General features: G+C 36.7%; 1 protein-coding gene across 4 annotated transcripts in view; it reads left to right on the forward strand.

The window, feature by feature from the left end:
* The window catches only part of EPS15 (epidermal growth factor receptor pathway substrate 15), a 148217-nt gene that overhangs the window by 16816 nt on the left and 105768 nt on the right, over nt 1-25633 (forward strand). For all 4 annotated transcript variants that reach the window (XM_047084929.1, XM_047084931.1, XM_047084932.1 and 1 more), the window contains exons 2-5: nt 18300-18341; nt 21403-21492; nt 22380-22427; nt 25409-25504. In XM_047084929.1, coding sequence (XP_046940885.1) covers nt 18300-18341; nt 21403-21492; nt 22380-22427; nt 25409-25504 — 276 coding nt within the window. The remainder of the gene's footprint in view (nt 1-18299; nt 18342-21402; nt 21493-22379; nt 22428-25408; nt 25505-25633) is intronic.

A 25633-nucleotide genomic window follows, 5' to 3' on the forward strand; every position in this document is an offset into this window, starting at 1 on the left:
CTTTAGATAGGATGGTCAGAAAGGCCCCTCTGAGGAAGTTTATTTTGATCAGAGTTTGATGAAATAAGAAGTAAGCCATATGAGTATCTATGGACACGTTCCAGGTAGATGGAACAGCAAGTGTAGGGGCCTTGAGATGGGAGTACTCTTTACAGTTGCTTGACTGGTTCCTTTAAGATTTAATTTAGATGTCACTTGTAAGTGACTTCCTCAGCTTTTTCTATTTGTTATAAAATAATTCAGACCTGACTTTTATTGATTTTTCCTCTTTTGTCTCCTTTAGGTATCTCTGATTCCATAGCAACTATATTTACTTCCTCTTGTTGCACTTATCACAGTAGACTATTATTGTCTGTTTTTCCCTCTAGACTTGAGTGTTCAATGTCAGGGACTATGGTTTCTCACTTATTTTAGTATTCCCAATATCAATGCATATAGATGTACAACAAATGTCTAAATGAATGAATAATGAATGAACAAACAAGTTTTTAAACTTTGTATTTCCTTAGTATATTTCTCTCTGTACTTTGTTTCTGCCTGGTAATAATGATAGTAAGTACAATATATTAATACTTTCTTATTTGTCTGACAGCTTAGTGCATTAAATACGTTTTTGTATTTAGCCATTGTGTTATAATTTCTTTCTTTTTCTTTTTTTTTTCTCTTAAGACTAAGTTACGGGAGAGGAAAGAAGTCCTATTTGTTCATCTCTCTGTCAAGAGTGCCTAGTGCAATGACACATGATGAATGGATCAGCAGTTTGTATAAATAGGAAATGACTGATGTGTTAGCATGTTAATGCATTGAGTCTTCTACTGATTCACATAAACTATCTAGTGTAAAGCATATTTGTATAATATTCCAATTGACCCTGAACTGTGAGCTTTAAGCAAAATAGGTCATTTTAGTTATCTTTAATCTTCCTAGCTGCTTTCCCTCAATAATCCCTTGTCAAGTTTACTGTTCATGTAAGTGCTCCAGCCAGAGTTATTGTATTTCCTTAACTAGAAATGAAAAACAAATGGTCCACTAATTATTACAGAATACTTGAAATTGAGACTAGTTGAATATTGTCTCTGTACCCATTCACCAAAATTATCCCCTACTCCAATTCCAGTAGAAATTCTTACTCCTACTACTTTCCAGATAGAGGTTAAGCAATTACAGTTTCTGGTGTAGGTAATTCTCTGCAGAGTCTGTATGAGTGATCAGTAGACAACCACCAGAGCAAAACTTGCATTTGAAGAGAGGAGTATGCTAAGTAGGCAGATGACAAATTGGTGGACTGTGTGTGACTGACTAACATCCTGCTAGTATTTTACTAAACTAGGGATTGAAAAGCAACAGATCTTTTCACATTACAGTACAGATGAGTTGACAGTATTTTTCCGGTCAAAGTTTAGTCATTTGGCTCTAAAAGGATGCTTTTTATTTCCTGGTTTGTGGATATATTTCCAGGAAAAGACAATGAAACACAAGGATGGTTCATCATATGAAAATCAATCAATGTAATATACCACGTTAATAGAATGAAGGGGGACAAAACCCCACATGATCATCTCAATTAATGCAGAAAAAGCGTTTGACAATTCAACACCCTTTCATGATGAAAATACTCAGTGAACTAGCAATAGAAGGGAACTTCCTCAACATGATAAAAGCCATATATAAAAACCCACAGCTAGCATTATACTAAGTGTTGAAAGACTGAAAGCTTTTTTAAGATAAGGAGCAAGATGAGCATGACTCAAGATTAGCAAGAAACACTTCCATTCAACATAGTACTGGAAATTATAGGTAGAGAAATTAGGCAAGAAAAAGAAATAAAAGTCATCCAAATTAGAAAGGAAAAAAATAAAATTATCTCTGTAGATGACGTGATTTAAAAAAAATTTATTCTGATGGGGGCACCTGGGTGGCTCAGTCGTTTAAGCGTCCGACTTCAGCTCAGGTCATGATCTCACAGCTCATGAGTTCGAGCCCTGTGTTGGCTTCTGTGCTGACAGCTCAGAGCCTGGAGCCTGCTTCGAATTTTGTGTCTCCCTCTCTATCCCTCCCCTGCTCATGCTCTGTGTGTGTGTGTGTGTGTCTCTCAAAAATAAGTAAAAACATTAAAAAAATTAAAAAAAGAAAAACAACATTTCATTGCTGATTCTTTTGGGTCTCTGGTACCCCATTAATTGTGAATTTTTAATTTTATTTGTGCAAAGCTATTGAATAAGCTAATCTTCATTTGTCTGTATTAAATTTAAGCATGTTTGCCTTCTATTAGTACAGGCCAACTTTTACCAATCAAACCTATTAGTTCAGGCTATTAATCATCCTACAGTGTTGGGTGTCAGTGGTAGACTGTGAGGGTTTACCCTCTCTCCCATTTTGTAAGTTGTCATAATAATGAAAATTCTTTTTAACAAGTTCTTTGCTGTTTTTGAAATAAACAACTAATAAAACATGTAAACATGCATGTTTTCTTAGTTTACTTTAAAAAGCTTATTTAAGAAATGGTGTTTATTCCAAATTATACTTGAGACAAACGAAGTAAGATTATGTGGATTTTTTAAAGTTTATTTTATCATTTTTGAAAGAGGGAACCTGAGTGGGGGAGGGGCAGAGAGAGAGGGAGAGAGGGAGAATCCCAAGTGGACTCTGCAGTGTCAGTGTGAAGTGGGGGCTTGAACTCACAAACCTGTAAGATCATGACCTGAGCTGCAATCAGGAGTCTGACACTTAACTGACTGAGCCACCCAGGCACCCCTGTGTGGGTTTTTTAAAAATGTTAGGTCTATAGTATGAAAATAATTGAAATAGTAAAGAATAAAGTTTTATTCTTCGATCTGTGTTATTCTGAAAACCAGTCAAGAAGTATATAAAGTTTACTTTATTAGCCAGTTTTATCTGTTCTTACATCAGAACCCTTTTACGCGATAGGAAACGCCAGTTCTTAAATGGAAAGGGAATATGTTAGTTTATGTAGTTGATAGGCCTGGGAGTAGAGCTGTCTTCAGATGTGTTAGGGTCTCAGTGATGTCACTTTTCAGTTTTTCCTTCATATCTTGGCTCCAGTCTCAGACAGGTTTTCCCATGGTAGCACTAAGATGTTTGTAAAGCTGCAGGCATGTGGTCTTTGTAACTCCTAGTGCAGTGGAAGAGAGAATCTCTTCTATGATAGTTCCCATGAAAGAACTGAGATTTTGTCTGATTGGATTGACTAAAGTTCACATTTGTTCCCAAAATAGTTGCTGTAGAGAATGGGTTGAAGAGTAGGTTTGTCAGAAAGAATTGAGATTACTGGTTGTTATGTGTTGAATTGTGTCTCTCCTCACTCAAATTCATAGGTTGAAGTCCTAGAATGTGACTACCTGGAATTAGAGTCATTATAGATGTAATTAGTTGAGATGAGGTCATACTGGAGTAGGGTGGGCAACTAATCCAATATAACTGATGTCTTCATCAAAAGCAGAAATTTGGGCACAGGCATACACACAGGAAGAATGCCATAAGATTGGAGTTATGTTGCCATAAGCCACAAAACTACCAAAATTAGGGACCTGGAACAGGTCCTTTCCTAGTGCCTTCAGAGGGAGATTGGCACTGCCAACACCTTGATTTTGGACTTCTGGCTTCCAGATGGTCAGTAAATTAATGTTGTCCTTAGCCACTCAGTTTGTGGTACTTTTTTATGGCAGCTCTAGAAAACCAATGTAGTTATCATGAATTCTCATGAATTCCAGTCTGTCCTGTTGAGTGACTTTCTCAGCTGCAACCTCAAAGAAAAGGGGGTAGTTGAATTCATCAAGGTTTGGGATTTTGCTATGTTGGTGTGACCAAAAGACAAGAGGAGCAAGAGAATTCAAGATATTAGCAAGAATATTATCAAAATGATACACCGTATCTAAACTGAATGAGGAGGAAAGTACAACAAAGAAGGGGGTCTGATGGTTTAGAGTCCAAGTGAAAGGGTCCGTGTTATAGAGGCAAAAGATGATAACTTGAAAGAAGAGATTATGTTTGGAGAACAAGGTACTCAAAGTAATGATTTAGGAGGAAAAGTGTGTGCAGGTAAAGGTAGAAAGGCTGGGAAGGCTATTACCATGGGAGTAAGAGAGTGACTGGGCCATAACATATATGTATAACTCTGTGTTTTGGAGAGACCATTGGAGTTAAGAGGTCTGGGAAGTAAGAAGCCAGGTTGTTGGATGGGTTAAGTCAATGGTGAAATAATCCATTGATGAGGTTTAGAGTAAAGAGGAAGACAATGAGTCAGGTGCCAAAGCCTTACCTGGGGTAGAGAGACCAGGTTAAAAGATACCAGTGTTAAGGAAGAGGAGAGAGTAATTTTGTTGAAAGGTAAGAGGTTCAAAAGAGTAGAGCTTTTTAACTAACTAGAATTTAAGTAAAAACTTAAAAACATAAAATAAAATAGAAAAAAAAGTAGAGCTTTATTTTGTTTTTAAGTTATTTTTTTAAGTTTTTTAATGTACATTTTTATTTTTGAGAGAGAGAGAGAGACAGAGTGTGAGAGGTGGAGGGGCAGAGAGAGAGAGGGAGACACAGAATCTGAAGCAGGCTCCAGGCTCCAGGTTCTGAGCTGTCAGCACAGAGCCTGATACAGGGCTCGAACCCACAAATCGCAAGATCATGACCTGAGCCGAAGTGGGTTTTTAACTTACTGAGCCACCCAGGTGCTCCTGTTTTTAATGTATTTTTTAAATGTTTTATTGATTTTTGAGAGAGAGAGAGAGAGAGAGAGAGAGAGAGAGAACCAGTGGGGGAGGAGCAGAGAGAGGGAGACACAGAATCCAAACCAGGCTCCAGGCTCTGAGCTGTCAGCACAGAGCTCGATGTGAGGCTCAAACCCACGCATGGCCTGTGAGATCATGAGCTGAGTTGAAGTCATATGCTTAACTGAGCCACCCAGGTGCCTCTATTTTGTTTTGTTTTTGAAACAAAATGTTGAGTAGTATAATGTGGACAAGCTGCAGAAATGATCAAAGAGCATTTTAATCCCATTTCTGGGCCCTGAGGTAGGACAGTTATAAAAAATGGGCCATTTGAGAGGGAGGTGAGAGGTTGAGTTTCATTTAAAAGAGGGGGTTGAAAGTAACATCGGAGAAAAGATGTGTCTAGCTTTTTCTTTAGGAAAGGACCAAGTATTATTTCATGTTAGGTGGTGAAGGGAACATTCTCAGAAGAGGTTGAGGAAAAAATGTCTTGTTTACCCTTTTCTTTCTCTACCGTAGACAGTAAACTCTCTGAGAGAAGGGACTGTGTATCACTGTGCCTAGCTCAGTCTTTGGTAAGTAGTAGGTTGTCAATAAATTTTGAATAAATGAATTTATACTCCCAGCAGTATTTGGGAATTTACTGCAAGAAGGAATTTCATTAATAATCATTCATTCAACTAATATTTATTGAGTGCTTCTGTAAGTAGGTACCATGCTAGGTATTGGGGATATGATGAACAAGATAGGCATGGGCTTCTGCTGTCATGGAGCTCATCTTATAGTGAGGGCCACCCACACACAAAAAAAAACCACAGACAAAATTAAAACAAGTTGTATTAAGGTCTCTGAAGGAAACAAGCAAAGCTAGGGAAGAAAATAAAAGAGAAGAGCACCTACTTTATGATGATCCAAAAAAATCTTAGAGTGGGTAACATTTAAGCTAAGTAAATGAAGATACCAACTATGCTTTTCAGGAAGAGAGAATGATGCATGCAAAAGCTGTGAATTAAGACAGAATTTGTACTTTCAGAAGAATTGAAATATCAGAGTGGAGTTAGTGGCCCTAAATTAGGCTGGAGAGGTGAGCAGAGACTGGCAGCAATTCCAAGCCATGGCAAAGAGTTTGGATTTTATTTTTTTTTTTGTCAAATAAGAAACCATTGAGGGGTTTAAACAGGGTAACATTATGACCTGATTTATATTTTTATATGACCACTGTATACTCTGTATGGAGAGGCAAGAATAAAGGCTGAGAGGGGGATAAAAGTTTGTTACAGGGGTGCCTGGGTGGCTCAGTCGGTTGAGTGTCCAACTTTGGGTCAGGTCATGATCTCACTGTTTGTGATTGAGCCCCGCATTGGGCTCTCTGCTGTCATTGCGGAGCCTGCTTCGGATCCTCTGTCCCCTCTCTCTCCGATGCTCCCCCGCTCTCTCTCTCAAAAATAAATAAACTTTAAAAAAAAGTTTGTAGTAGTAGTAGTAAAGACAAGATATGGATTGAGATGTGAGAGAGTTGGATGAGTTCAATGTATATCTTGGAATTAGAGTTGATAGGACTTGCTGATGGATTGAAAACAGACAGTGAGGGACAGGTAGACTCAGGTATTTGGCTTGTGCATCTAGATGGTTTGTGCCGGGGATAGGAATGGGTTTTTGGAGAAAAAAAAAATACAAGTCTTTCAGATGTTTGGGAGATACCCAAGTGGAGATGTAAAGTAGATGGTTTATGTAAATTTGGAGTTCAGAGAAGGGGTTTGAACTAAAGATACCCATTTGATAGTCATCAGTATAAGTGTGGTATTGATATCGTGGGACTTGATGTGATCATCTGGGTTAGTGTAGAAAAAGGGCCTGAGGTGAGGTTGTGAATGTCCTTGGTAAAAAAAAAAAAAAAAAAAGGTAAAGTGCTATACAAATGCAGGAGATAGTTATTTTGTTTCATTTCTTCCTTATTTGAATGTTTATAAATTCATATATTATTCCTGCTTAAAGATAATGCTTCTCCCAGTGACTTCTCTTTATTTTGGGGTAACTATACTGGCATGTGTAGGACTTAACTATCTTCTGGTGAGAGACCAAAGCTACTCTTTCTATTCATTGTCACTCTGCCACTTAGATTTTTGGTCAGATTGAACTGGATTTAATAAAACTAGTTCATTATTGGTCTGAGTTGCTGCTACGGTCTGTTTACGCCCATTGTTTTTCAGTAGCATACAGGTATGTCATCTATTGAAATCCTTTTCTCTACTTAAAGTACCTTTTGGTTCTGATCATCTCCAAAGCAAATATATTCTTAGGTCTAGGTTTTCAAAGTTTTCTTTGCAATACTAGTCTTATAGTACTACTGTTATGTTACCAATTTATAATGGTTTGTTATGGGACTAACATGAGACGTTAGCACATTTGCAGAATGGAACACTGAAACTTTTATTATAGTGTAAGCTGTTTTGAGGGCAGGAGCCATGTATGATTTTTGTAACCCCAGACATATAAACCTATTGCTGTATCCCTAGAAGGCATCCAGTACATGTTTGTTAAATTATTAAATGAGTTGTGACTCACAGAGCTGAGGGTTGATACTGTGGATTCTCTAAGGGAACTGCTCAGATGGCTGCTTGTGTCTCTTTGAGCACCTTCTCACTGGCTTTAAAGGTGAGGACTGCTCACATGACTTGCTTTTCTCCACCTCTACTCAGTTTCAGGGTTGTTTTCCTTTCTAAAGTTTCATTTTTATTGACGTTCTCTGGACTCTTCAGACAGCTTCAGATTACTGTTTCCTTTGTCAGTTTGGATTGCTGTTGATCACCATTGCTCCCTTTTATTTTTTCATTCTGTCTTTATCCTGTTTTCCTTTGTATTGTGAAATATACAAGTCTGTTTTAGACATTACAAGTCTGTCAGAAGGTTTTAGTCTCCAAACTTGAAAGCCATTCATACTGAGTAAATAAATGTGTATAAATGCATAGGCTCTTCTGGTTGTATTCATTTGTTACTTTGGCCTTTGGAGTTGCTGTTCCAACATTAAAGAAGTTGGTGGTTGTGATTGTGATGGAATAGTTAAAAGAATGTTAGGGCTAGTTCCCCCTTCTGGTTCCTCCGTTCTCTTGAAAATGAAGTATTAGATGGCTATATTCTAAGTAGCTGAATTTTTGTGTGTTAATATGTTAAAAGTACTTGTATGGCAAATTACCCAGAAAATTGTGGCATTATATAACACTTACCTTTTATGTCTACTAGTAATGAGTTGTTACTCATTTTCTTAAATTTTTAGAGAGAGCAAAACAAAAAAGATTTTGGGTGGTTTTTCTGGAAAAATAAAAACTATTCCATTGTCTCCTTTTTGTTATTCAGATTTTTGTATCTGTTTGCCTTTACAGACAGGCTCTCTGTCTGGATTTTCACCTCTCTATTTCACAGTGGTCTTCAACACCACCTTATCATGGGAAGTTGCAAAAAAGTACTACAGAGAGGTCCCATATACCCTTTACCCAGTTGTCCCTAATTGTCATACTTCATATAACTATGGTACAATAGCAAAACTAGGAAATTGACCGTGGCACAATTCACAGGCCTTATTCAAATGTCATTGGTTTTATAGTTTTTTTTTATTATTAAAAAAAAATTAACGTTTATTATTGAGAGAAAGAACATGAGCATGGGAGGGGGTGAGAGAGGGGGAGATACAGAATCTGAAGCAGGTTCCAGGCTTTGAGCTGTCAGCACAGAGCCTGATGTGGGGCTTGAACCCATAAACCACGAGATCATGACCTGAGCCCAAGTTGGACGCTTTACTGACTGAGCCACCCAGGTGCCCTGGTTTTATAGATATTTTTGTGCATGTTTGTATGTATGTAGTTCTATGTATATGCAGTTTTTTTTAAATATGAAGTTTATTGTCAAATTGGTTTCCATACAACACCCAGTGCTCATTCCAACAGGTGCCCTCCTCAATACCCATCACCCACACACCCCTCCCTCCCACTCCCCATCAACGCTCACTTTGTTCTCAGTTTGTAAGAGTCTCTTATGTTTTGGCTCCCTCCCTCTCTAACCTTTTTTTTTTTTTCCTTCCCTTCCCCCATGGTCTTCTGTTAAGTTTCTCAGGATCCACATAAGAGTGAAAACATATGGCATCTGTCTTTGTCTCTATGACTTATTTCACTTAGCATAACACTCTCCAGTTCCATCCACGTTGCTACAAAAGGCCATATTTCATTCTTTCTCATTGCCACGTAGTACTCCATTGTGTATATAAACCACGATTTCTTTATCCATTCATCAGTTGATGGACTATGCATATGCAGTTTTATCATGTGTGGATTCATGTAACTAACAGTAAGTAATTAAGATAAAGAACTGTTCCATCACAAAGGTTTTTATGTTACTCCTTTATGTTCATACCCATTCCCCTCTTCATTTTATTAATTTATTCACTGGTTATTCTTTATTGTGTGACCTTGTGATTAATGGAAAAAAGATAAAAATTATGTTTTAGAGGTCCTTTCTCTGTTTTTACCTTTTTTCCCCACATTTTACTATAACCATTTATAATAAGCCTAACACTATTTAAAGTTTCAGTTCATTTTGTGTATTATAGAATCAGTCTCTCAAAAGTCCTATGATGTAGCATCTACCTCCCATATAACCCCCCAGAGATGAAACTAAAAATTCCATATGAAGCAATTCTTGATATTTATTTACTAACCTATGGATTTCCCTAGTAATCAGGTCCTCCTCCTCCTCCTCCTCCTCTTCCTCCTCCTCCTCCTTCTTCCTTCTTCCTTCTTTTACTACCTGGTATACTTTGGTGTTAGATTATCTATATGTTAACTTTTGCAAAATTATTTTGAGTAAGAAATAACCAAAAACATCAGTAGCTTACAATGGCAAAAGTTTAATTATTGCTCATGTTATAGGTTCTCCTAGTAATCATCTATGGTTCTACACTACGATTCTTTTTCATTTTAGGATCCAGAGTGAAAGAGCACCCCCTATTTGTGATGTACGGTTCTCTTGGTAGAGAGAAAAGAGCAAGAGTTGGTGAAAACACACAATAGTTCTTAAGGCTTCTAACTTGGAACTGGAAGTTTCTCCTATTTCACTGGCCAGAGTAAGTCAAATGGCCAAGCCAGCAGTAGGGCTGTTCTTGCCATAGAGAGGCACTACAAGTCACACGGCAGCAGGCAGGGATGTTAATACTTTTATAAGAGGAGAATAAATGATTGAGAATTATAATGCAACCTGCCTTAGTATAGTATGCTATACTTTTTTAAATAATTTTTTTCTTACTAAAGTTTACTATACTTTAAATGATTTTTTTCTTAATAAAAATAGATCTTTTTTTTTTTCTTTGTTGCATTAGTTAAGGGTGTTGGTTCAAGCCAAAATCATAGTGCTTAAACAAGAGAGTTTATCTTCCTCAAGTAACTGTCCAGGTAGAGTAAATGGTATAGGGCTGATACGGCATCTTCATGATAGTGTCAGGGATCTACGCCCTTTTTCTCTTATCATTCTTTTATTCTCAGCCATGTTTTCCATCTCAGTCTGGACCGCTGTTCCATGTTCTGCTACCATATCTTCATTCTGGCCAGCTAGAAGAAGGACTAGGAGGTAGAAAGCATTCTCCTTCCCTGTAGGTACATAACCTGGAGTTGGACACATTATTTACATCCTCATTCCATTGGGAGAATTGGGATTGTAAGAGAGGCTGGGAAATGTAGCTTTAGCTAGGTGTCCATATGTCCAGATAAAGCTTAGGGATGCTGTGAGACTATAGATGCTGGTGAGGATGTGGAGAAACAGGAACCCTCTTGCACTGTTGGTGGGAATGCAAATTGGTGTAGCCACTCTGAAAAACAGTGTGGAGGTTCCTCAAAAAATTAAAAATAGACCTACCCTATGACCCTGCAATAGCACTGCTAGGAATTTACCCAAGGGATACAGGAGTACTGATGCATAGGGGCACTTGTACCCCAATGTTTATAGCAGCACTCTCAACAATAGCCAAATTGTGGAAAGAGCCTAAATGTCCATCAACTGATGAATGGATAAAGAAATTGTGGTTTATATACACAATGGAGTACTACGTGGCAATGAGAAAGAATGAAATATGGCCCTTTGTAGCAACATGGATGGAACTGGAGAGTGTTATGCTAAGTGAAATAAGCCATACAGAGAAAGACAGATGCCATATGTTTTCACTCTTATGTGGATCCTGAGAAACTTAACAGAAACCCATGGGGGAGGGGAAGGAGAAGAAAAAAAAAGAGGTTAGAGTGGGAGAGAGCCAAAGCATAAGAGACTCTTAAAAACTGAGAACAAGCTGAGGGTTGATGGGGGAGTGAGAGGGAGGGGAGGGTGGGTGATGGGTATTGAGGAGGGCACTTGTTGGGATGAGCACTGGGTGTTGTATGGAAACCAATTTGATAATAAATTTCATATATTGAAAAAAAAAAGCTTAAGGATGCTGTTGCTAAAGAAAGAAGAAAGGATATTAGGAAACAAGTAATCATCTCTTTTTATTTCAATTAATTTAATTCATATAAGACCGATGAAAAATAGACATTATTAGCACTATAGATAAGGAGACAGCCTTTTTAAAAAGGTGAAGTAAATTGTTCAAGATCATCTAAAAAGTAATGGAATGGACTTTGAATCTAGGCCTATCTGATACCAAAACTTGAGTATTTTTTTTACAAAACTGTATTTACTTTCTAACATCTATTATAAGCACTTAACATTTTTTCAGAGTAGTAATAAATAGCTACTGACTCTTGAGAAGGAATTCTTACATTTATGAATATTTTACTTTGTGGCAACTGATAAGAGTTTATTATATAGCTAATTAATAATTGCTTTTAAATAATGTTAGAATTTTAAAAGATCAGATTTTTGTCTTGACAACTGTAGTTTAAAAGTTTTCCTTTAGAAGTTAATTTAGATGCTAAAAATTCATATGCATTTTTTTTTTTAATTTTAGAGAGAGAAAGCATGAGTGGGGGAGGGGGGAGAGGGATACAGGGAGAGAATCCCAAATAGGCTCCATGCTCAGCACAGAGCTTGATGTGGGGTTCAGTCCCATGACCCTGGGATCATGACCTCAGCCCAAATCAAGAGTCAGATGCTCAAACCACCTGAGCCACCCAGGCACCCCCCCATATGCAATTTTGAATACTGATTTCAGAGTTTTGGAGTTTTATGTTTTTCCTCAAATTGAAAATGGCTTTTTTGTTTTACTTATAAAAGTAGGATGTGCTTATTATAAAAAATGTTTTCAGAGAATACACAGTAGTACAAAGATGAATGTAAAAATAATTTATGATCCCATTTTTCAGAGATACTCACTATTACCATTTTTTAAATTTTTTAATTTATTTTTTAATGTTTATTTATTTTTGAGACAGAGACAGAGCATGAACGGGGGAGGGTCAGAGAGGGAAGGAGACACAGAATTTGAAGCAGGCTCCAGGCTCTGAGCTGTCAGCACAGAGCCCGACGCGGGGCTCGCACTCACGGACCGTGAGAACATTGGCCTGAGCTGAAGTCGGACACTGAGCCACCCAGGCGTCCCATCACTATTACCATTTTAGCTCTGCCTTTCAAATTTTTTTCTGTCTGCATTCATTGTGTGTGTTGTGTATGTGTGAATTCTTTTTGATCTAAGATGATCATATTTGAACAAAAAAATTTTTTTTTTTTACTGAGACATAACAAAAATGCTCATTGGTCTTCTTGCTTGATGAGTGAATTGGCAATTTGGATGGCTTTTTCCATTCTCATTTAGCTGTATCGTATTAGTATACTAATCAGCACAGGGTGTACTTTACAACACTTTAGTGAGCTAATTCCTTCTCAGATGTGTTTATGTAGTAACCAATGTGATGTCTGTAACATGATGATTAATAAGGTATAGTTTGGAGCTCAGAATTTCTGTATATGAGATTTTTTTTTCTGGGTACTAAAAATTCAACTGAACTATCTTTAAAAATTAACTCTTCATTATTGATGGAATGTATTTCATTTGCTTCCTCTGGAAAAGTATTTTTACTCTTGTCTTTTTACTTTTTACTCTTGTAAATAGGGTGAGTATACAATTTTTCATTCAACCTGGACATTTTTGAGAATGAAAGGGACATTTATAAATATTTAGAATTCTGTAAGTTTTTTGAAATACTTAATTTTTTTTTGGCCATCAAAATGATTTCATTACATTGGTAGATTAGTAAAGGAGTTCTAGTCAGAGACAATTTTCAAAAACAAAATGTACTAAAGTACATTTGTTCTTTGTTATAACAAAATTAAGGTTTTACATTGTCAATATTAAAAAACACAAATAGAATTTTTTTTGGTATTTTTTTAATCATAGCCATAAGTGTCTCTAATATTGTGTCACTAATACTTTCTGAAGAATGTAATTATTTTCCAGTGCAGTTTAACTAGTTTAAATTTATTCATAAAATTGTCTGCTGTAGTTAATCTTCACAGTTTATTCTCTGTAACCAGTAATATTAATTGCTAATGTACTCTATTTGTTGTGATGTACCTGGTTAGTTCAGGGAAAAAAATTGCTAAATGAAGTATGTTCTTAATTCTCATTTTTTTCTTATTGAAAATTATGAATTTGTTAGCCCCAATATTTTTACAGGAGGTGTTACAGGCCTCTATTAAGGTACTCTCTTTGACAAATATTTTTTTTTTTTAATTTTTTTTTTTCAACGTTTATTTATTTTTGGGACAGAGAGAGACAGAGCATGAACGGGGGAGGGGCAGAGAGAGAGGGAGACACAGAATCGGAAACAGGCTCCAGGCTCCGAGCCATCAGCCCAGAGCCCGACGCGGGGCTCGAACTCACGGACCGCGAGATCGTGACCTGGCTGAAGTCGGACGCTTAACCGACTGCGCCACCCACGCGCCCCGACAAATATTTTTATAAGACAAATCTTGTCATAGAAGTTGTCCCTCTTTATGATTATGTTTCACTAAATTTAGTGCAAAATTGTAGGCTTTCTATAATTTCATTTTATTCCAGTACAGACTATAAATGTATCCAGTTAAAAATAGCAGGAATCTTTTGATGGAACTCCTGTAATTCATTACAAAGTATAATTATAGAATTTCAGAATTAAATCTTACATACTCTTTGAACCCTCATCATTTAATTTGTTTAGTTCTTGCCTTGTTTTTTTTTTTTATTTTTTTTTTCAATGTTTATTTATTTTTGGGACAGAGAGAGACAGAGCATGAACGGGCGAGGGGCAAAGAGAGAGGGAGACACAGAAACGGAAACAGGCTCCAGGCTCTGAGCCATCAGCCCAGAGCCTGACAGGGGGCTCAAACTCACGGACCGTGAGATCGTGACCTGGCTGAAGTCGGAGCTTAACCGACTGCACCACCCAGGCACCCCTAGTTCTTGCCTTGTTTTTGAGGAGTATGTTTCAGTGTCTTGGCAGATTTGGTTTATAATAATAATTGATATTTGCTAAAAGCTTCAAAAGCTGAAGTGTTTTTGGAACTTTATTCATTGAACTTCAACTTTTGATTAAAGATTCTCAATTGATTTTGAGCAATGTACAACCAATTTCTAGAGGACTTGTTTTCAAAAAGATTCAGTACTGAAACACTTAGGTTGCATTTATGAAGTCAGTTTTCCAATGATTCCAGTCTTTAAAATCAGATGACAGGTTGCAAGGAGAGTATACATAAGTTTTTTTTTTGTTTTTTTGTGTCTAATACCATTTTTATCCTTAAAATTTTAACCGTGGATATATGAAAACATTTGTAAATTTGGACAGTTGTAGCTAACTCATTAACAGTGATGTCACTAGAGCTCCATGATAAATAGCAGTAGCTTCAAAAATTTTATGCAAATTACCTATCTATCCATTTTTCAGAGAAATGAAAACTGAGTATTTAATTTTGTATTAAACATACAATTTCTTCTTTTTAGTTCATTGTTTCTGAAAGGGCTTCTTGGATAATAAAAAAACAATTGCCAAACAACAAAATAAGTAGTTCTAGAGTTATATACCATACAGTAAATAATAAAATTCAGACTATTGTTGACTCCTTGCATATACTTCATTTGTCCATAGCCTGTACTTTCCCACTGACTTAGCCAGCTGGTGGGTGGCCTGGGGCATGTTGCAGGTCTTTGTACGTGTCAGTGCAGTGACTGGCATACCAAATAGCCGTCAGGAGTACCAGTGTCAAATACTACTTCCACTATCCCACAAGGGTGTAAGGAGTTAGCAACCTCTAAGGTTGCTTGTGTCTGAGGATACTTTTCAGTGAGTCTTCTGCATGCTGTTTCTTGAAAAGAAGATGGGGGGCGCCTGGGTGGCTCAGTCGGTTAAGCGTCCGACTTCGGCTCAGGTCATGATCTCGCAGTCCGTGAGTTCAAGCCCCGCATCAGGCTCTGTGCTGACTGCTCAGAGCCTGGAGCCTGTTTCGGATTCTGTGTCTCCCTCTCTCTCTGACCCTCCCCCATTCATGCTCTGTCTCTCTCTGTCTCAAAAATAAATAAACATTAAAAAAAAATTAAAAAAAAAAAAAAGAAAAGAAGATGGTAGTGATACTGTATCTGCGAAGAATTGGGAAAAGAAAGATGGAATTATCACTAGTCCTCTTACAGATTTCATCATTTGAAGAAGTGGATAAAGCACTTACCCTCTACTAGTTAGTTGATAGCTTGGCCAGAAGTTAGATGTATACAGTAGAGGTGTACTAAATCCATCTTGGTTTATTTTTTTGTTTGTTTTTATTTTTTTTTAAGTTTATTTATTTTGAAAGAAACAGAGCTAGCACGAGTTGGGGAGGGACAGAGAGAGAGGGAGAGAGAGAGAATCCCAAGCAGTCTTTGCACTGTGAGCATGGAGCCTGATGTGGGGCTCAAACTCACAAACTGCAAGATCATGACCTGAGCTGAAGTTGGAGGCTTAACTGACTGAGCCACCCAGGTGCCCCTCATCTTGTTTTATTTTAATACTGCCACTAATAATAATAGTTCATTTAAGAAAATGCAAAATCTGAGACAAATGGTAAACTGGATGGGATGCTGGGACAACAGATTGTAAATCAAGACTGTCCTGAGCAAACCAGGACATATGGAAAGGAGCATGATACTGTGAAAGAGCATGGAGCTTCGAGTGAGATAGACCTGTGTTTGTCTGGGCTCTGCCGTTTAAAACCTTGGACAAGTTGGGGCGCCTGGATTGCTCAGTTGGTTAAGCGTCCAACTCTCTCTCTCTCTTTTTTTTTAATGTTTATTTTTGAGAGAGAGAGACAGAGCACGAGCAGGGGAGGGGCACAGAGAGAGGGAGACACAGAATCTGAATTAGGCTCCAGGCTCCAAGCTGTCAGCACAGAGCCCTACACAGGGCTCGAACTCATGAGCTGTGAGATCATGACCTAAGCCGAAGTGGACGCTTAATAAACTAAGCCACCCAGGCACCCCAGTATCCCACTCTTCATCTCAGCTCAGGTCTTGATCTCAGGGTGGTGAGTTCAAGCCCCACCTTGGACTCCACATTGGGCATGTGAGGCCTACTTAAAAAAAGTAAATAAAAGCTTGGACAAATAATCTTTCTGAGACTAGGTATATTAGGGTTCTCCAGAGGAACAGGACCAACAGGATAGACACACACACATTCACATACATTGAATGATTGACTAATTTTATGGAATTGGCTTATGCAGTTGTGGATGCTGGCAAGTCCTAAATCTGTAGGGCAGGCCAGCAGGGGAGAGTTGATGTTGCTGCTGAATCTAATGCCTTTCTGGAGACAATACCTTCTTCTTCAGGAGGCTTCGGTCTTTTTTCTTAAGACCTTCAACTGATTGGATGAGGCCCACCCACATTACTGTACTCAAAGTGTACTGATATAAATATTAATCACATTAAAAAATACCTTTACAGTAACATCTAGAAGAGTGTTTGACCAAACAACTGGGCTAGCCTAGCCAAATTGACACATACAATTAACCTTCATACTAGGTTTCCTCACGTGAAAACTTGAACGATACTATGTGGCTCACACTAGATTTCCTTATTTGCAAATTGGAATGATACTATGTGGCTCACAAGGATTATTAGCATAATGTGTTCTCAAAGTAGGCATTCAGTGAATGTTGATTTCTTAATCCAATTTTCATACCCATTAAGGCTATAGCCCCAACCTTGATGCTTGAAGATTTTTTTATGTGTTTATTTTCGTATTTCTAGCTAGACTTCTCTTGCCCCCTCATCTACTTAATAAGTCCTGAAAATTTATCTTACAAATGTTTATTCAGACCATATTCTTCTTTTCTGCCATTTCTAGTGTTCAGGTCCTGTGCTGGGCCCATTAAAATTATTTCCTAAGTAGCCTTCTACTTTCCATCCTATTTTCCCCTCTTCACAAATTATCACCTGGACCTAATACTATGTTAATAACTCTTGAATCTGTTCCATTTTCCCATTCTCATTTTCTTTACTTTTACCATGGCATATGAATCCTTTCTTAAGTTATCTTCTACAAAACTTCAAAATCTTACTTCCAATTCCTGTCACCATTCACAACTCCTTACTGTTCTTTTCAAATGTAACTGAGCTTTCTGTTGATTGTATGCCCTTACCTCTGTGTAGAATCACCTTCTCACCTTCCCCCCCATTCTTCAAATTCCTGCACTGATGTCACTTCCATGAAGCCTTCTTGGATACCCTTTCTGGTTCCAAAACACTCTTACCCAATCATGTACAGGTGAACTTGACCCTTCAGACACTGATACTCCTAAGCTGCCTTTGAAATGAGAATAGGAAATCTGTTCATCAGCAGACTAGGGAACCCTTTGAACTGTGGTATGAATTGAACAGCACTCCTTGCCTACAAGCATTTCAGGTCTGATGATGTAAACATCATCTTTTTGTATATCTGTTTCTGTATTCATTTGATTGTTTTATTGAAGTGGTACTTGAGTTGTATTCATAGGGACCTTGGACACTTGAGTGGAGGGCGAATGCCAAAGGTTTGAGCCTTTCAACTGTCTTTAACCAAAGTATTTCACCCCTAATTTGTTATATTTTGGGTTTCTGGGTAAAATTTTGCATGAGAAAAAGGAGTTTTTATGTCAAAAATAATTTTAAAATTGTTTTATTTTTTTGTCTGCTTGATTCCTTTTTTTTTTTTTTTCTTTTTGAAGTTTGTTTTGGGAGGGGGTAGAGAGAGAGAGAGAGAGAGAGAGAGAGAGAGAGAGAGAGAGATTCCCAAGCAGGCTTCTCACTGTAAGCATAGAGCCCACAAACTGTGAGATCATGGCCAGAGCCAAACTCAGATGCTTAACTGACTGAACCACCCAGGCACCTTTCTACTTGACTCTACTTGATTCTTAGTAATCTATAGGGCTGCCTTTATTCATTTTCCCTCCCCCCCCAAGAGAAACTAAAACAAACTTTTTGAAATGAAGGATATTTTAATCTTATTCATTTTATGTCTCAAATATCTGTTAAATGAATGCAAATATAATAGTATAAATTATTGAATAACATTTATTTATTTATTTATTTATTTATTTATTTATTTATTTATTTATTTATTTTAGTTATCAAGTGGGAATCCTGTGTATGAAAAGTACTACAGACAGGTAAGATTTCTGTTTCTTTGTTTTTCTAGATTGAACATAAAAGGTAAGTTCAGTTATTGATTGTATATTTGCAGATTACCAGACAATAGAACACATTTGACATGTCTTGTTTTCAATTTCTTGTTCTTTAGCCTTCTGCTTTGAGTGCTTAATGATTTTGAGAAGCTATCAGAAAAATGAACAAAAGAGATAATTAACTTACCTATCTCAAATATCATTCTATCCATATAACATATAACGTTAGCTATATATTATAAAATACATAAAACATTAGATGTATTCATCCAGATATAAATATACAAATTAATTATAAGCCAAATAGAAATGACTTTTATGTTGTTTTTAAGACTCACTGAACTTTAATTTTCACAAAGTTAAAACTATGACACTCATACAAATATAAAATGAACATATGTCAAGGATTTTATTTACCTCAATTACTGGGAGAACCAGTAAGATACAAAAACGAGAATATGAACTGTAGAGATTTATATTCTCCACAATACAAAATTCATTTATTGTTATGGAAAGGAATCATTGCATTGCTATCGGTTTTCTATAATTTAACCTCTATTCCTGCATAGTGTAAAAGAGGCTAGTAAATAGAAAGTAAATCAGGGGTACATACACTGGATAATCTCTTGAGGGTATAGACAATCTCATTTGCCCATATCCAATATTAGATCACTTTTCCTAACAATCTCCTTACCTGATTATGATCAGAAAAGGCTACAATTTGACCTATTTACATAATTACAACAAGTTGATTAACCATTATAAGTCTCCTTGGGTGTGACTTGCAAATATGCAGCCATACATTCACTATTGAACATCTTCTGAGCCTGGAGAATTAATTTCTGCTTGAAATTTTGGATTGTAGTTTTTAAAGCCTTTGCTATTTCTCCTCTATCTTGAGACTAGGATCCAAACCCTAGAAATTCTTTCCCTCATATTTCATCTATAGTAAATATGAATTTGAATGAATTTATCTCATCTTTTTTTTTTTAAGTTTATTTATTTATTTTGAGAGAGAGAGAGCAAGTAGGGGAGGGACAGACAGAGCAGGAGAAAGAGAATCCCAATCAGACTCCACGCTATCAGAGTGGAGCCCGATGCGAGGCTCAAACTCACAAACTGTGAGATCATGACTTGAGCCGAAACCAAGAGTCAGATGCTTAACTGACTGAACCACCCAGGCACCCCTGAATTTATCTCATCTTAAGGTTTCCCCTATCTGCTAAGGCTCCTAGCCTGCTAAGTGACCTTGCTTTACCTCTGAGACTGGGGCCTTATAAACCAGGTTGCAGGCCAGTTTTCTTGGGAGGGCTTTCTAGACTTTGGCTCTACATAAAGTCTGTCCTTATTCCATGATAGTGGCTTATTCTTTCTGAATAAAAGAGAATTATTCTCAAATAGGCCTTATTTTGTGCAATTGATTTACTGATTGATTTCCACATATCATTAGAAAATAGAATATTAAAAATAATACCAAGTTTCCCAAATTAATAACCATAATTAAATATTTGTCAACAGTTTATTCAGTCATGTGTAATTAATTCTTCTTTCCCTGCATCTTGGGTCAGGAGTCTGTTTTCATGAAATATATCTACTTCTGGACTGCATAGTCCTGCAAAATTATGACTTAGTCCATCCAGCAGTACATTCTGAGAATTAGTCTAAATGATGTCAGCTCAGAAGTCTTTATCCCAAAGTCTATATTTTGAAGTGTTAATAATTCAGAGTATGTGGGATAGTTTTTTTCTATGAGGCCCTGAGACTGTCTTTGTCATTGGTGAAGACACAGATTCTAGCCTGTAGCTTATGGCAGAGCCTTTGGGTAAGCATCAGAGTACAACATAAACTTCTGTAGATGACAGAGACTAAATGGCTGTGTTTAATTTATTATAGTAACCAAATGAATGGAAGATAGTAAAATTGGAATATGATACATAAATATTTCATAAGAGTTTGGTCAGTGTTTCCTCTGACAGCCTCTCTATTTAGGCCATGCTGGGGATAGATGTTTCCTTCCACCACCCCCAACCCTGGTTAGGGAGTAGGCAAAGAAAAAGGAGTTCTGGAGAATTTTAGAGGCAGGTTTCTCAACCCTTTTTATACTGCCTTGTTAACCCAAATTTGGATTGGGCAATTCTTTCTTTTTTGCTGAGTGCCTTGTTTATCCCGTGTTCCAGCACTTGAAAGAAAGGATTTCTTTTTTGCCTTTTGCTAGGATTGGCCTGTCTGGAATGTTTTGTATGTGTTTACAACAAACTTAATCTTTTAACTAAACTGGAAAAACAGCTCACAAATATCCTTGTATCATGTTACCTTTCCCATGACTTTTTAAACATTTACTTTTTGTTTTTACAAACAGAATTTTACTTTAGGAAATCTTAACAGAAATGAGAGTCATTTTTTTGAACTTTTTTTCTGTTCTTGACGTTATTCTGTTTAAAAGGAAAGTCCCCATCAATTAAAATGACGTGTTTTCCTTAATGTGCTTTAGGAACTTAATAATTTTTAAAATATTTCTTTAAGTTTGTTATGGAATCACTGCTGGTCTTAGAGCTGATACTGCTTTGATTTTTTTTAAGTGTTGCAGTTTCTAAGAGTAAGTATGAAAGCAGAAGTTAGTGATTTAAAGATGTTTGAAAAAATAGATAACATATACACCTATTCCCATTTGTCAAAAGACCTCTCGAGGAAATGCTGCCCTTTCCTCCCTATTTATTAAAATTTAAATGGTAACTATAGAAGACTTGGAGTCAGAAGTTATATGTTAATGTTATGACTCCACTAATTTTGCTGTGCTTCCTCTGAGCTTCAGTTTTCTCATTTGTATAACAGGAGCAATAAAAACCTTTCTGTAAATTGCCAGTGCTATTGAGATGTGTCGATTCTACTCATGTGGCTCTCCATGTATTTCTTGGCTTTTGTTAGTAAAAGGATTCCTGTTCCCTTTTTGAAAAAACCAGCTCCCAAGTTCCAGGGACAAAGGCAGGTAAATAATGATAATTTTGTCTTTGTGGTTGTCATCAGCTTATGGTTTGTATCTTTTCAGGTCGATACAGGCAATACTGGAAGGGTATTGGCTTCTGATGCTGCTGTTTTCCTGAAAAGATCAGGGCTTCCAGATTTGATACTTGGAAAGGTAGTATTTGTTCATTTTAACTAAATTATAATGACTATTTATTTAGTAGTATAAATACATTGGATGCAAATTTAGATACCATTGAGAAACTTAGAAGTTAGAATTGTATCATTGAAGCAGTTACAGTAATGCAATGCAGGGAATTTGTGGTGCAGTGATTTACCCTTTTGAAAAGTAAGGTGTTTTTCAGATATTTAGAAAAGCAATTACTTTTTAGTAGGATGAAATGAGGAAGTAATAGTACATTTGGGTATTGTGGGGAGAAACAGTACAGACTGGGAACCTTGCCACCCACTCAGAGAGTTGGCTCTATCCCTACTTCCTCTATTATAACTGTCTCTAACTGTGTTTAATATGTGGTAAATACAGTTGGTGATGAGAGGCTTAGAAAAGAGCACAAAGAGATGGAAAGTCCTCTCCTGGCTAGATCTCCTGGTGAATCCTTATACATGATATTGTTAAGTATTCAAAGCCCTAAAAAATAACTATTTTTAATAATTTAATTATTCACAAATAAACATGAACTATTTCAACTTGCCCATAAGGAAGAATATCGTCTTAATATGTATCTAAAATAAAGGTAGTATGTTCTAATAGAAGGAGCATCAGATTTGGAGTTAGAACCTGGGTTAATGAAAAAGTCATTGGATTTGGAGGTTAGAACCTGGATTTCAGTTCTTTCCCTGATCCCTTGAATGTTCTTCAGTAAGTATCTCACTGGGCCTTCGTATCTTTGTGTAGAGTTGAGCTAAATGACCTTTAAGGTTTCTTTCCACTTTTATTTCTGTGATTCTTAAATCTGATGACCAAAGAGCATAAAGTTGTAAATTTATCTTTAAGATGATTTTTGTTTAAAATAGATTGATTTTTTTTTTTCTGAATTTCAGATTTGGGATTTAGCTGACACAAATGGCAAAGGAATTCTGAACAAACAAGTAAGATTCAGAGATTCATATGAAAAAATTTTTGAGTGCTTCAAAATAAAAATTAAACAGGATTTTTTTCTAATTTTAAACTAGGATTTTTTTTTTTTTTAAACCAACATTAGGGTTTTACAAGGGCAAGTGTTATAACAATGAAAATGTTTCCAATTCAGTAGACATTAAAGTAACTAATTCCCAAACGTTAGTGTTAATTTGGTGACATTCTTCTTCTGGAATGTCTTAGTCTGTTTGGACTTCTTTAACATGATACCACAGACTGGATGGCTTATAAACAGCAGAAATTTGCTGCTCAGAGTTCTGGAGGCTGGAAGTACAATATCAGGCTGCCACCATGGTTGGGTAAGGTCTGTCTTCCTGGTTGCAGACTTGTTGTATCCTTATGTGACAGAAGAGGCTAGGGATCTCTCTGGACCCTCTTTAATATAGCACTAATCCCATTCATGAGGGCCCCACTCTGATGCCTTAAGCACTTCTCAAAGGCCCCACTTCCTAATACCATTATCTTTGGAGGTTAGGATTTCAACATATTTAATTTCTTACTTGTAAAGTGTATACTTACTTGTGACTATTCTGGTCTAGGTCTTACTTCTGGCATGTAACCCAAAAGGTGGTTTACAGGCCTTAAGTAAACCCTAGACAAGAAATACATGAAATTGATTAATGGGTATTGGACACCATCAGTGTATTTTGAAATTTAGCTTGTTGTGAATGGATTTCAGAGTTCTACAGGATTGAATTCAAAGCTTGCTGCATGCTGAAACATTGGCTGAGCACTGTTACTCAAAGTTAATTACCTCTATGGGATAGTTGAAGCAGCATCAAACTCAGAAAAGAGATGAGGAATTTAGATGAGAGGGTCAGAATATCCAGTCTCTTCATTAAGATTCCAGAACTAGATTGTAGTCTCCAATGGAGCCCCTGGGCAGAAGGGCCAGTTGGTACATTGGAGACATAGGAAAACTAACTTCATATAGGGGCACCTGGGGTAATGTATACTCAGTAAGCAAATATTTGCTGAGTACCTGTTTTGAGCCAGGCTTTGGAAATACAGAGGTGAACATGACCTATCTGGTCCCTGTCTTCATGAGTTTACAGTATAATAAATTCTTCACTGATATTCCTGGACTTTGGAATTTGAGTATGAGTTGAATTTATTATATCTAGTTGGCTGGATTTGTGGGTCTTCAGTTAAACTTTGATATTTGCATTGGAGAAATTGATTTAAAAAAAATTTCTTTTTTTTAACATTTAGTTTTTGAAAGACAGAGACAGAGTGTGAGTGGGGGAGGGGCAGAGAGAGAGGGAGACAGAATCCGAAGGAGGCTCCAGGCTCCAGGCTGTCAGCCCAGAGCCTGATGCAGGGCTTGAACTCACAAACCGTGAGATCACGACCTGAGCTGAAGTTGGTTGCTTAACTGAGCCACCCAGACACCCCAAAATAGATTTTCGAATTAACATGAAAAAAAGGAAAGAAACCAATATTTATTGAGTTTCTGTGTGCTCAAAATGACAGTAGGTGCTTTCTTCCTATAGTATGGCTTTTATTTTGTTCCTTATAAGACATTGCAAGATAGGTATTAGTCCCTCCTTTTACAGAAAAATTTTATTTAACTTGCCCATGGCCTCACAACTTGGAGTATCAGAACTAGAATTTAATGCAGGACTAGTTCACTTCAGAGCCCATCCATACTATGGGATGGACCTGATTACCTAAGAGTAATTGAATCTCTCATAGAATGAGAAGGAAAGATAATTGATACTAGAGTACTTAGAATACCAGCATTTAAAAGTTGGAGGAGGCATTGACTCTAAGAGAAGAGGCTTGAAAGGTCAGGGGAAAACTAGGAGAGCTTTATGAAGCTGTGTTGATGGAGGGAAATTTCTGGGAGTTATTCTTACTGTCCAGACTGCCAAAAGGAGAAGCAGGATGAGGTGGGGGGTTTTGTGTTTTGTTTTGTTTTGAGGCTATTGTATTTGGTACCTAGGTTATTTGTGACATAGGCAGTAGTTTCTCTAGCTAATGGTGGGAGTTGAAATCAGATTGCATAAAAGCTTATGGAGTGAATGCAAAAGGAAGGGGAGATCTTTTCAAGAAATTTGTGAGTAAAGGCAAGGTATTATATAAAGCAGACAACTTGCAAGTTTCTAAGAATAAGTTAGGAATTGGGTAAGAAATGTATAGGTGAGAATACGAGGTTTGAGAGAAGTGGTGAAGGGTTGATTGTATCAGCATCTGTACAAAGTTGCAAGTAATTATAACTGGAGTAAAGGCTTTTGTTATGTCTAGTCCCAGACCTGACTTTAACTCAGAACAGCTGAAAACCAGTTTAGTTATTAAATTTTGGACTGAGCATCTCTGCATTTACTTATTAAATTTTGGACTGAGGCTTCAAATGCCAAAAATCCAAGGGCTGTTGGGAGATATTTATAAATATTTTGAAGTCAAGCAGTTAATATAATTGTTTTAGTTGCTGCATGGTAGTGCTGTATTCTCTGTAGCTTTCCTGGAATAGCAGTGGTTGAGTCACTTGAACAATTGGTCTAGTTTCACAATTTATCATCTTAAATCCAGAGGTGACTTTTGATAACATACAATTGTTATTTTCTTCTAGGCTTTTTTGCAGACTGTTTTTTTTTCTGACTTAAATGATAAAAATTGTTTTTAACATCATTAAATATTCTTTGAAGCATGTTTATTAATTTTGTATAATTTCAGCTCTGTATATCACGGTTTACTTAAGTATTTTCCCATTTATATGAACACTTTTTGCTATTTATTGTGTCAGGAACATCTTTGTACAAAGATCTCTTCTTAATTTTAAAGCAAGTGGTTTCAGGCAAACGTGCTATTATATTTGTCATTACATAACACTCTTGGAGTAATTGTGAATTGTTTTATATTTTCAGATTGTAAGTGTGTAGATAGATGGATGGGTAAATAATGCATTTAACTTCATACTTTTCTTTCTCAGGAATTCTTTGTTGCTTTGCGTCTTGTGGCATGTGCCCAGAATGGATTGGAGGTTTCACTGAGTAGCTTGAACCTGGCTGTTCCTCCACCAAGATTTGTAAGAAATGATTTTAAATCTAAATTGTATTTAATTAAAAAAAGATGTCACATGACTTAAAAATTAAAATTGCTATATCAAAAAAAATTCCCCCAGCCCCTATCACTCAGCTACTTGATTTTCTTTCTT

Source organism: Lynx rufus, unplaced genomic scaffold, assembly GCF_022079265.1.
Source record: "Lynx rufus isolate CCGP_SWC_20201006 ecotype Redwood Valley unplaced genomic scaffold, mLynRuf1.p SCAF_2, whole genome shotgun sequence".
Lineage (NCBI taxonomy): Eukaryota > Metazoa > Chordata > Mammalia > Carnivora > Felidae > Lynx > Lynx rufus.